General features: G+C 57.2%; 1 protein-coding gene across 4 annotated transcripts in view; it reads right to left on the bottom strand.

Moving 5' to 3' along the window:
* Positions 1-12,632, bottom strand: part of CTNNBIP1 (catenin beta interacting protein 1) — a 48,538-nt gene that overhangs the window by 13,175 nt on the left and 22,731 nt on the right. For 2 of the 4 annotated variants that reach the window (XM_047726988.1, XM_047726987.1), the window contains 2 exons: positions 9,090-9,208; positions 8,499-8,589 (listed from right to left, as the gene is read on the bottom strand). In XM_047726988.1, the coding sequence (XP_047582944.1) occupies positions 8,499-8,589; positions 9,090-9,185 (187 nt within the window). In that variant the 5' untranslated portion in view covers positions 9,186-9,208. Of the gene's footprint in view, positions 1-8,498; positions 8,590-9,089; positions 9,209-9,794; positions 9,947-10,311; positions 10,388-12,632 lie in introns of those variants that run through there. The other 2 variants (XM_047726984.1, XM_047726986.1) reach the window with 2 other exon arrangements.

Here is a 12,632-nt window from a genome sequence, read left to right as displayed (position 1 = left end):
CCTGCTGCCTTCTGCGCTGTGCTCACTGGGCTCTGTCCTCCCCTCACTCTGCCTGCTCTCCCCTTGCGACGTTCCCAGGACTCCCCGCCTCCCCTGGCCCACGCTCCTGCACCTGAGCTCTGATCTGGCTCCCACCCTGCCAGACACCCCAGGAGCTCCCCTTCCTGCCTCTCCGCTGCTCAGACCAGGTGCCTCTTGCCCTGGGCCCCGAGTCTCCAGTCCTACCCCCACCTGGTCACCCTGCCTGCAGGTCCTGGTCCTGAATGTCCAGCCTCTGAAAAATAGCATCACTTCACATGTGGGTGTCCCTGCGACCTTCCAGGTCACCCCGTAACCTGCCTTACCTTTGTCCTGCGACCTCTCCCCAGCACTCACCCTAAGTGGATGACAATCTGACCTAGCCATCCCTCCCCTTCGGATCTGTGGGGACCCCTTGCAGTCCTCAGGTTGGACTCTGTCCAGAGCCCACGTGCCTTTCCCGCCAGCCACCACCCACCTGGCCACCACCACATCAATCTTTTAAGGGGACACAAAGACACCCAACACTCATGCTGGGCAGGCTCCAGAGGCTTCCTCCAATTCTCCCCTCTGCCACACACGTTCCCACACACCCATCAGGGCTTTGGCAAACAGCACCTTTCCTCTGTGGCTTTCTGGGTGGGCTTCCCTTCCCTCAGGATGAGTCACATGGCAATCTGAGCATTTGTTCATGTCTGTCCACCCTGCCGGACTGGCGGCTCGAGGGCGAGGACTGTCACCTGGCACTGCACTCGGCACACGGATGGATGGGCCAAAGAGAGCGACACTGTCCCATCCGCGCTGGACTGAGCGGACCCCTGACACCCCGCTCCAAGACAGAGATCTGCCTTTGATGGCGTGTTGGGAAGTCAATGCAGTGTTGCCCGAGGGGCCGTGAGACCTCTGAGGCCCTGTTCTGGTTCTGTGCACTAGAACCCATGAGGCTGGGTAAGGAAGGGTCAAAGCAGCCCTTCCCAGGTCAGGACCAGAGGCTGCACGGGGCAACGGGCCCTGCTTTTCAGCACGCCCCTGACCCGGACTTGGGATGCCTTTTCTTTTTTTTTTTTTTTCTTTCTTTTTTTATTTATTTGAGAGAGAGAGCGAGCATGAAAGGGCGAGGGGCAGAGGGAGAAGCTGGCTCCCTGATGAGCAGAGGGCCTGATGTGCGACTTGATCCTGGCCTCCAGGATCATGACCTGAGCCGAAGGCAGTTGCTTAACCAACTGAGCCACCGGGTGCCCTGGGATTTCTTACTGTGAACTGGGTTTTCACATACCCAATCCTTCCGATTGACTTTTCAGTCTGATTCCTGATCTTTTGGGTTCAATTTTATTATTACTGGGTTACAGGTAATTCTCATCTAAGTGTTGATTAAAGTTAAAAAAAAAAATCTTCTTGTCCCATAGACTGGAATTCTCCCGAGTCCCAACTGCCGTTTCAGCCCAGAGCCTGCCATCGCCGGGGGACTCTGGGAGAAGCCTGGGAGCTCCACCTGGGAGAAGAGAGGACACAGAACCCCCAGCAGACGGTCCCCGCTCATACAGGACTTGACTCCTGGAGGCCCGGTCTGCACAAGGATTCAGGAAAACTCCAGCTCTGTGCCCGAAGCTGGACTAGGGGCTGCACGTGTCACTGGGAGCACAGCACAGATCTGGGTCCCAAAGGGGTCCTGATAATGTGACAGCAGCTACACTGCAGAAGAGGCTGCAGGGAGCTCCGCAGCAAGAGGAGGGGCCCCGGCTGAGCCCGGAAGGAGCCAGAGAGGGCTGCGTGGAGGAAGTGCGAGAGCAGAAGCTGGAGGGCGTGGGACAGGGCTCCAGGAAGAAGGCTGGCTGTGGAACAGGTCCCACGGTGCCAGCATCTTGCCGGGGGCTCGAGAGGGCCACGAAGAGGGGAATGAGTAGAGGAGGGCAGCCCCTTGGTCAGCCGTGAAACCTGTGTGGTGGTGGGCCCTCCCCTGGTGTCACAGGCTTCCCCGGGTGTGCCTGGGACCACAAGCATTTTAACAAGGTTCCCAGTGTAACCCTGAGACCAAATGACCTATTTTAGGCTCCCTGGCAGCATACCCTGAGCAGCAGCTTTGGCTTCCAGGGTGGAAAGCCAGTAGAGCCCTGGGACAGCCCAGCTGGCTCCAGGCTGGGGCCGTTCCCTGGAAAGTCTCTTGGAGAAAGAGTGTGATCAGACCGAGGCTGGAACAGACCTGAGCCGCCAGCGTGCCAGCACTGTGGCTCCTGGGGCCAAGAAGGGGAGTAGTGGCAGGCCAGGGGAGGGCCTGGGAGGCCCTGGGGCAGGGCAGGGACAGAAGCCTCCTTCACAAAAGGGGCCAAGTCTAGACCAGTGCCCGGGACACCTACACAAGAGCCTATCCACGGCACCGCACGAGGACGAGAGTTCTGCAAGCACCATTGTCCTGGGGAGGCTCAGCAGAGTGCCAGTGGGGGCTGGGGACCGGCCCTCGCTGGGCACGCCATCCCCTAGCTAGAGTGTGCAGAGAACCAGCACATTCAAAGGCACCTTGGGGGAAAGGCCTAGGACTAAAAGGCAGCCAAAAACGCCAAATGATTTCTGCACCTTAACTGATATATTAATTGCCTAAATCACCCCTGTTCCTCAGATAAAACTCAGTACTGCTTAAAAACGCACATGAACTTAAAGCCACTCCTAGAATTCATCTTAAAATAAATGAAGAGGAAGGGTTACCAGTGAGGATGGATGCTGGGTGCTGGCCACACCTGGGTTCCCGCCCCCCTGGCTGAGCCGCCCAGCACTAGACCAACCCTCTCCAGGCCTGTCCCCTCCTCTCTGAGGCAGGGCAGTGACAGCACCTGCCTCAGGACTGTCACGGGGACTCACTGGGGTCACACTTGTGTGCTACCTACAAGAAAGCCGGCACACAGGAGGAGCTCAGTGTGTGTGTGCTGTTACTGTAATTAATAGCAAAAATGAGAAGGAAACGTACAAAGGAAAAAGGACTGGTTAATGAATTATGGCACAGCCAGGGGGCTGCACGTTAAGCAATCACTAAAATGTTTTCTTCAAAACTGTTTTAAAATACTATAAAATTGGGGACACCTGGGTGGCTCAGGTGGTTAAGCACCTGCCTTCGACTCGGTCATGATCCTGGGGTCTTTGGCTGGAGCCCTGCATTGGGCTCCCTGCTCAGCAGAGAGCCTGCTTCTCCCTCTGCCTGCTACTCTGCCTACTTGTGCTCTCTCTCTCTCTTTAACAAATAAATAAAATCTGTAAAAAAAAAAAAATACTATAATATCATCGGGGCGCCTGATGGCTTTGTCAGTTGAAGCGTCTGCTTTCGGCTCAGGTCATGATCCCGGGGTCCCGGGTTCAAGCCCTGCATCAGTCTCCCTGCTCAGTGGGGGGGCCTGCTTCTCCCTCTGCCTCTGCTGCTCCCCCTGCTTGTTCTCTTTATCTCAAATAAACAAAATCTTTTAAAAAATACTATAAAATTAATCATAAGTAAAACATGCATGTTAAAATGGATATTAAATGTTTATACTGTATGGTCCCAAATTTATGATATAAATATGAGCCTATTTTTTAAAAAATATTTTATTTATTTATTTATTTATTTGTCAGCGAGAGAGAGTGAGCGAGAGAGCCAGCACAAGCAAGTGCACAAGCAGGGAATCCGCGGGCTCTCCACTGAGCAAAGAGCTCGGCGCAGAGCCCAATCCCAGGACCCCAGGATCATGACCTGAGCTGAAGGCAGACACTTAATGGACTGAGACACCCAGGCGCCCCAGAATGTATTTTAAAGCTACAAGCGAGATGCCTGGCTGCCCTTAATACCTCCCTGAAGGGGGAAGGAAGTGAACATGGAGATGGGGAGCTGACAGAGCAAAACCAGGGAGGGCAGAGCCGCTGCCATCACTGGCCACTGGTCACCGCTGAGGCCTAGTGACCTGGGTCTTCACCCCAGATTCGGTGACCTTGTAGTTTTGGGTGCACCCGGCTGCCCGATACAAGCCTGTGTTAAAAGGCTGATGGGTACTTGACCAGGAGGTAACAGTGCTTGTAGCCGAGTGGTCGGGTTCAATCTGTCCAGCTTTTCTGCTGCTTCTCCCTTTCCCCACTTTCTACAATGACTGTGTGTTATCTTATGACCAGGAAAGAAGATCAACACGTGTTATGCACAAAGTAGCACCAGCAATAAGGAATGAACTCAGCATTCCATCAAGCTTGCTTTTTGGAAGCTACAGCTCTGACCCCCCACACCTCCAGCTGGCTTTCTCAGTGAGGTGACTGTCCCAGAGAGGTACTGATCTCCTCTGGCTCAGAGGCAGTCCTGCCTGGCTGTCAGGTCTGCTAGGCCACCCTGGGGGAGCAGGAGACAGTGCTCTGAGAATTGAGCACTTGCCTTTCTGGGGCACAGTGGGCCCTCGGACCCACAGCCTGGTCCATTCATTTGTCCAAGCGTGCCCTGGGCCTTGTGGGGGCCCAGCCCCAGAAATACAAAGGGGGAAGCCACAAGCCCAGGATGAAGAGGGTCAGAGTTGCTCAAGAGAAGACCAGGAGACAGTGTGGGGAGAAGCACGGCTGGGGCGCATGTGTGTGATGGTAAGTAACCACAGGAGGGCCTGGCCCAGCCTGTGAGATGCAGGAGACGGCTGCGGGTCAGGGCTGAGCTCCCGGCAGCCCAGAGGCAAATGCAGAGACACAAGGACCAGCCCCAGACAGGAGCTGAAAGCCATTTGCTATGGCTGTTTACAGGGCATGAGGTCACACGTCCGGGGATCTTGCTGATCACGTTAGGGGGCCGGATTTCAACCACAGGGCAGTAAGGAGCCACTGAACGATTTTAAGTCAGGGAAAGACCTGCTGAGGTAGGGGTAGGAAGTACACTGGAGGGGCAAGGAAGAAGTCAAGATGCCAGGAACTGTCTGCGGGGATCAAGACAAACATGAATACGGGCTCTAAACACACTGAGGGTTCAAACCAGGCCGGAGAAGACAGAGCAGATCTGAAGAGCGAAAGGCAGAAGAATCACAAGCACTTGGTAACTTACTAGACACTTGGGTCTCCAAAGAGGAGTCCCCGGTGCACTGGGTGTGTGGTGATATGTCTGGCACTGAGAACACAGGCGCAGGAACAGATCCGTGGGGAGAGCATGAACCCCGGATCTGAGTGTGGCTTGTCTGGGGTGAGATGGTCAGGAGGAGTCGCGTGTAAAGTTCTGGGGGTCAGGAGAGGGTCTGGGCTGAGGGTGTATATTTGGAGGACATCGACCAGAGCCCGTGAGACCCGCGGGGGGTGGTGTGACAGATGGGAGGGCCGAAGGTGGAAGGCATCAGTGTGGTGTGGGAAAAGGAGCACTCGCGGACAGTGAGCGGAGGAGGCAGAAGATGAGGCCGGGGCAGACGGAGAGACACAAAGAGGTGTACTGCTGGGGACGAGGGAGGGAAAGGTGGGCTTCCAGAAGGAGACTGTCAGGGGGGTTTCAGACCGGCAGAAGCCAGGCAGGCCCACGGCTCAGCGCTGGCTAGGGAGCCCCTACAGTGCAGGCCCACGCACGCAGCATGGCTCCGGCACCGGCCCAGACCCAGCAGATACCGCACCCACGTTCATAGTTCACGGAAGGAAGACTAGGAGGCCTGGGCGTGCGGTGAGGGACGCCGAGCCCATTCTCCTCCCTGGGGGGCTTAGGCAGGGCCAGCAGGGCTCCCAGTACCAGACCTCTCCAGCCCCAGAAAGGAACATGTGTGAGTCTAAAGATGGCAGACCAGGGCGCCTGGGTGGCTCAGTCAGTTAAACGGCTACCTTTGGCTCGGGTCATGATCCTGGGGTCCAGGGATCAAGTCCCCACATCGGGCTCCCTGCTCAGTGGAGAGCCTGCTTCTCCCTCTCCCTCTGCCTGCTGCTCTGCCTACTTGCGCGCTGTCAAATAAATAAATAAAATCTTTTTAAAAAGTTAAAAAAAAAAAAATGGCAGACCCATGCCAAGCTCTGTCCCGTTGGTGGGTGGCCTCAGGCCCACAGAGAGGAGTTCACGGAGTTGGGGCTCTTGCAGGACAGTGCTGGGCATCTGCTGAGACACAGTGCCACCTTGTGGCAGGAGGTGCTCACAGCAGATTTCTGCCAGACTGTCAAGCCCATCAGGCTGATGCTCCTAGGTCTTTATGGGACCCCGCGCACTGGAAGCAATGATCTGAGACTTTTACCACTTGGGCAGCTCCTGGGCTCCTGCCAGCAGCATCCCTGTGGCATCAGCTAAAGTCGGCCCTGCAGACAGATAAGGTAGGCAGGCTAGCATGTTAGCCAAGACCGATTTGGCCCCACAGTGTGGGCAGAGATGCAAGGCCTTGCTCTTGGGGTCGTGCCCCCCGCGACAGGAGAGACTGCACCGACTGCGGTTTTGTCGTGCATTTGTCTGCAGTGTCCTTAGGCACACAAAGTTAATGCCGGGCTTAATAAGCTCTCCCAGGCACAGCTGCCCATTCGCCTCCTACCCAGTCCACAGGAATCCTCAGGGACCATCTGCAGCAGGGTGTCATGTCTTCCTATGTGGCTCAGCCCAGGGGTGACTGTGGGGACCCAGGGCAGCAGGCAGGGGGCCCCAACAGCAGAGAACCACCCCCAGCCACCAAGCTGGGTCCTGGTGCAGCTCTGGAAGCCTGCTCCCCGGGGAGACGTAGCTGAGGCCTGCCCACAACTCGGAAGGTCCCAATTCTGGGGGCATGCCCACATGCCGTGGCTCACTCCTGACTGCTCAGCAGTTTCAGACCAGGTGACATTGTCATGACCTTAACTCCGCACAGTTAACAGTTCATTTTTATTCCCGACTGCTGGTTCAGCTAGGCAAGACGGAGAACTCTCTTCATGCTCTAAAACTTCCCCTTACTGCAGAAGCAATGCATGTACAAGGTTAAAAAATGTTTTCCAAAAACGTGTGACTTGGAAAGTTAATGTCCCTTATGTAGTTCTACTCTCTATTAAAATTTCCTATTAACAGCCTGGTCTATGTTCTTACAGCTTGCTTTCCTATATACATACATGTGTGAGTGCGTGTGTGTGGTGGAGGGGTGTTTTCTACAATGACATACAGCTCTACAACTTATGATTTTTTCCTTTAACAGCATCTTTCTGGAGGCATCCTTATCACCCAGCCCCAATTCTGGTTAATTCAGTGACTTAAAACCGGGGTGGGAGAAAAGGCAATGTCCTAGGGACCCAGGAGCTTGACGGTCCCAGGGAAATATAATTCAGGATTCAGTGGGGTCGGCGGGGGGGGGGGGAGCGCGTGCTGGAAACCCGGATCAGCCAGGGATGAGAAAGGATCTCTCCCAGAAACAAAACCCCAGGAGGGGCTGACTCTACCCTGGCTGTCGGTACAGAACAGGCTGCAGTGTGAGTGTGACCCAGGCAGGCTGTTCTGGGAGCTGCCGCAGCCACGGGGACACCCTGTACGTTTCTGCTGAGTTGGGTGCACAGGCCAGGTGACAGCCGGCGTCAGAGCTGGGGAGCCGGGCCCTATGCCAGAGCTGAGGCCTGTGATCTCCAGGAGAGCAAGGACAGTTTCAAGACAAGCGGCCTCGTATGCTACACCTGCTCTCCTCCTGGGCCCCACGGATCAGCCACAGGCCCCTCAGCGCTCCACTGCTGGGAGCCGGCTCACACAGACACCCCATGGGCTGCCCATTTCATGGTCAGTAACATCAACAAGGCAAAAAAAAAGGGAAGGACTAGATGGAAGTGCCAGTGAGGATGCTGTGGGATCCAGGGTCAGAGGAAGCCTTCCAGAATGGGAGAGCCCGTAAGTGCCCAGCCTCCTGCTGCTCCGGGATAGACGGTGACAAGCCCTGGCCTGGAGCAGGGCAGCAGGTTGTCCTGAGTTCTCTGGGGACGGGCAGTAAGACCAGGACGATCCCTCACTCATCCGAGTCATTTCCTTGCCTGTGATGTAATATCACCAGTACCTTTCCACGATTGAATGAATGATGTGCGGCCAGCACTCAGCAGGCACCTGCCAGACAATAAATACCAGAGCATCTCCTGCTACCGTTATTATGATCGGGGGAGAGCACCAGAACGGAAACGACTCCCCTGGCCAGACGGAGACCTCGGAATAGAGCCCTTGGGGCCTCTTGCCTGGGTACACCTGGGAACACACAAGCCCAGGACAGGTCCGAGCCCAGGAGGCGGTTTCATGCTCTCCCTGCACCAGGTGCTGGGTGGGCGGGGATCAAGCCAAAAACGGAAGAAATGCAAAAACCCAGAGCCTCTGCAGTCCCAGGGGCTCCCAGATGCCTCCATTTCTCGGCTCCTCCGAGGCTAAAAAGAGGGGATCCCAGCATTACCCGATGGGGTCCTCGGCTCCCACCTGGGGAAAGAAATGAGCCCGGGGCTCAGCTCCCTGGAAGGGAGGCTGCTCCGGACCTTCCATGTGTGACCCCGGAGCTAAGTGTTCCCCAGGAACCACAGCGTGGCGCTTCTGGGGAAGGCGTGGCGGGCGCGCAGGGACTCACCCTGGTCGATGGAGTGCTGGGGGAGCTGGCTGAGCTGGCTGTTCACCACCCCCGCGTAGGTGCGCAGGAACTCCTCCTCGCTGGCCGTCAGCTGCAAGGGTGAGAAGGCCACAGTGAAGGGCGGCCCGCCTCCTCTCATCCCTGGGCCCCTGTTCCTGAGTCCTGACCCTTGGGTTCCAGAGCAAGTGCCCCCTCCCCCTTGCCGGAAGCCAGGACCATGGTCCCCCAGGATCAGATCTGAGACTGCGTTTCCATGCAGCACGAGGCCTGCCCAGGGAGCCCATCCCTTTCTTCCTGAACAATGAGGCCCTCTCAGGGCCCTTCCTGCCCAGCGCCCCGTGGGCAGCTCCTGGGGAGATGGGAAAAGTGTCAGGTCAGGGCCCGTAGGGGCTCAGAGCCCCCCCGGGGCCCCAGCTCGGCATAGGGATGGGAAGACTGCCCCAGCAGCACCCCCCCGGAACTGGACGGGATTGGAGCCCGACCCCAAGGCCAGCAGCCCCACTCCCAGAGCAGCGCGGTCACAGCAGGTGGCTGCCGCCCACATCAGGCACCCTTCGGAGGAGAGCTGCTCCGCACCCCGAAGGCACTCACATTTGATCCCATCTTCCTCAGCATGAGCAGCACTCGAACCTTCTGCTGAATGTACGTCTCCTCCGGGCTCTTCCCGGGCGCCCCCTCGCGGTTCATCCCCTGGCCAGCCCTGGGGGCTCCTGCAGAGCGGGGAGAGGCGCTGAAGCGGGGGTCGGAACGGGCTGCACCAGATCCACACTGAGTGCTTGGCAGGAGCCACCGGGCGGCCCACGGGGCTTCCGGGTCTCGCTTCTGAGAGCCCAGAGCAGGTGGCGAGCTGCACGTTCCTCCCTCACCCCTGCTGGCCCCAGGCAGCCGGACCAAGTGGCTCGATCCCAGTGCAGGCGCTGGTGGCCAGCACCCTCTGCGAGGAGCTGTTGGGCCCAGGGACGCTGAGCTGACCCAGAACTTCTGGCCAGCTTGACCTTCCAGCCACCCCCTCACCAAGAAGCCTGCGATGAGCCCCAAGAGATGTGCTGAAGGAAGCCCAGTGTCCCAGGTTTTCAAGCATGCAACTTCCACAAAGAGCAAAAGCGACATGGCCAGAGGCAGCTGGCCGGCACTTCTGGCTGGAGAAACCGTGAGATTGGGACTGAGCCCCGAACACGAAGGCAGCCCCCTCCGCGGAAGCTCCTGACGAATTCAAGAGGCCGGCGCCTGGGCCAGGCTCCAAGGAGTCCCTTGATGGGGACAGGCCGGCCGGGGCCATGGGGCACGGATACCCACCTGAGCTCATGGCCGTCACCCTCACACGCCCACCCCCGTCAGAGGGCAGCGCCTGTGGGCTGCGGCTGTGTCCAGAGACCACAGGGCCCCAAGCTGCAGAAAGGTCCCAGGAGAGAAGTCCCAGGGTTCCCCCCCCAGGAGGAGCCGGCAGAGAGGAAGCCAGGCGTGGAGGGGTTTGGGTTACACACTTGTAACCCCTGGATGAGTCAGAAATAACGCAGCAGCTGGTGGGGGCGGAGCCTCGGCAGCCCTGGTGCCAAGGGGCTGCGCTTGGAGGACCGAGGGAACCTGGCTTGCGAGCCAAGGACACTCCTCACACCGTCCATCCCTTGGGGGCCAGCAAGCCCCAGACCGGCGGGCTCTCCCAGGCCGGCCTGCTCTCTGTGCAGGAGGCAGACTCCGAGATGTGCCAGAGCCCCGGAGGTCCCCGTCAGCTGCTCAGTCCCCGTCAGCTCACAGGGGCTCTGGTCCCAAAAGTCCCCACAGTGGGCTAAAAAGCCGTCAAGCTGGGGCTTCCGTAGAGCTGTAGACTTGATGTAGCTTGTCTCCTCCCGGGGCCTGCCTTTCCCCCACATACCCTCCCGGCCACACTCCCTAAGGTCTTCTTACCCGCCACCTCCTCTGGGCTCAGAAAAAAGCCTAATGAACACTGACAACCGGGAAAGAGGGGTAAGCCACCTCCAGAAGGGCGCTGGGGGGAGGCAGCCCCGCCATCCCCAGCATAGCAGACAACCCTAACTCCCTAGCACAGCTGAGTGGGAAAGCCCAGTCATGGGACTTCACATCTCACACGGACACCTCCTCTCCTTTCCACTCTACTCCCCACACGAGGGCCCACGAGGCCTGCATGGGCCGCCCAGCCTCCTGCTCCACACGCCTCCCCACGTGCCCTGCCCTCCTGACCCCAGTCTATTTCTAGAACATACCAGGAAGTTCTTTCCCCAGCAGCCTTTCACTGGGTGTCCCCTGAGCCCGGGCTGGCTTCTTCTCATCCTTCAACGTGCTTAAAAACTCCTTCCTGGGGAACTTTTCTGACAGCATAACTGAAGCAGGTTCTGTGTCCCCCCACCCCCACAACCCCTACACCTTCCAGGTCACAAAGCCCAGGCTCATCCCAATTTTCTGAGCAGGTCTTGCTATAGAATACTTGCTTATCATCTCTCCCCTGCCCAACTAGAGGGCCAGGCCCACCTAGCTCAGCCCATCCCCCGCAGCCCAGCACGGGGGCTGGGAGGCACTTAACAGAGACCGTCTGGCTGGCTGAGCAGAAAATGAGGACCGCCTGTGGTGTCCAAGCGTCTTCCTCACTATGATACCCACACTGACTTAGGGCCAAATGTCGCAGAATTGAAGCCTTGCCAAGTGGAGGGCCTTGGGCTACCCTACGCATCCTATTCCCCAGAGGACTTCTGAAACACCCCCACAAAGCCCTCAAACTGGGAGTCAGGGCTTCCGGGAGTAAAAAAATCTTCCACTCCCATCCTGTGTCCAAGGGCCAACGGTCAGCTTGCTCTCTCCTTGTGAAAGGCAGAATCGAAGACTGGTGACCTGCCACTAGGTGTCACCACACACAAAAGAACCAGAATTCCAGCAAGATTCCCCACCTACCCCCACCCCAACTTCCCAACAGGCCCATCTGGTTCAAGCCCTTATTCTGATCCTAAGTCACAAACCACACCCCAGTCCCAGGTCCTAGAGCAAGATCTATTCATCCTTCAGGGGCTGGGCCCTACTCAGACAAGGGTATGTATCTGGTTTGGGGGCGCATCCCAGGACCTAGGGGTCCTGGCTTCCCCGTGGGTGGGGACCCCTTCCTCACTGTCCTTTCCTGACCAGCCGAGCTTCCTCCGACAGAGATGTGGGCTCAGAACCAAGAGAAGTGTGTGAGCCTGACCAGGAGCCCGAGTGTGCGAATCACTCTACATTGTCTAGTTTTACAGAATTTTGCTCTGTGCAACAATCCTGGCACCCTATACAGACGGCAGTCATTCTATTGTCTTCCACTGGAGCCTCACTGTCCCGAGGCCCTCCCACACTCAAACTGTGATTACGGGGGTGGGGGGAGTTTACACCACCCAGCCACAGGCCTACGGTGTCATGGGGCCCGAACAGGTCTTTGGGGCCAGGTTACTCCCACTTCAGCTTCCTAGGCAGACTCGTCATTTCTAAGAATTCTGGTTTTCTAGCATTCTTCGAGCTTTACTTTGAGCTGCTTCTGCCCTGCTGCCTGACAAGCAGAAATACCCGGGGCTGGATCTGGGGCAGAATGTAGGAGCCACGAGCACACATGCCTGTCCCCACACTTCAATCCCAATAGAGGACGGCATCATGACTAGTTCACACGGTTCCGTCCTAGACAGAATGTGCATCAGAAGTGTCACTGTGAAGAAAATTAATACTGAAGAGAGGAACCCATAGTCAACCCAAACAACACATACGCTGCAATTGCTGATACGCTACACGTCTGTTAAAGCGTGTTTGGGTTTGGTGCCTATCCCAGCAAACATGCTATTACATTGTCATCACCATTCTGACCGGTATCAGATCAACTTCATTTGAAAGTCCATATTCCCCCCATAAGGGATGAAGAACTGGGCGCCTATGACGTGTGTCTGAATTACGGAAGCCCAAACTGTGAGTAATTTGGACAGAGTAGTTGTGGAGCCCTGAGCCGTGAGCAGGCAAAGGTCACGGTGACTCTCGGTTATGGTCTCCCAGATGCTTTGGAAACATGCCAACATCTAAAAAGGTGGCGCTTCCATTCTGAGTTCTGAGAAAATGTCTCGGTGTTAACTGCCCAAGTCAGAGGCAGACCTGCTCCCTCTCCTAGCTACCACT

Source organism: Lutra lutra, chromosome 4 (assembly GCF_902655055.1).
Source record: "Lutra lutra chromosome 4, mLutLut1.2, whole genome shotgun sequence".
NCBI lineage: Eukaryota > Metazoa > Chordata > Mammalia > Carnivora > Mustelidae > Lutra > Lutra lutra.
Note: the sequence above shows the minus strand (reverse complement) of the source record. Positions and strands in the feature narration are given on the sequence as shown.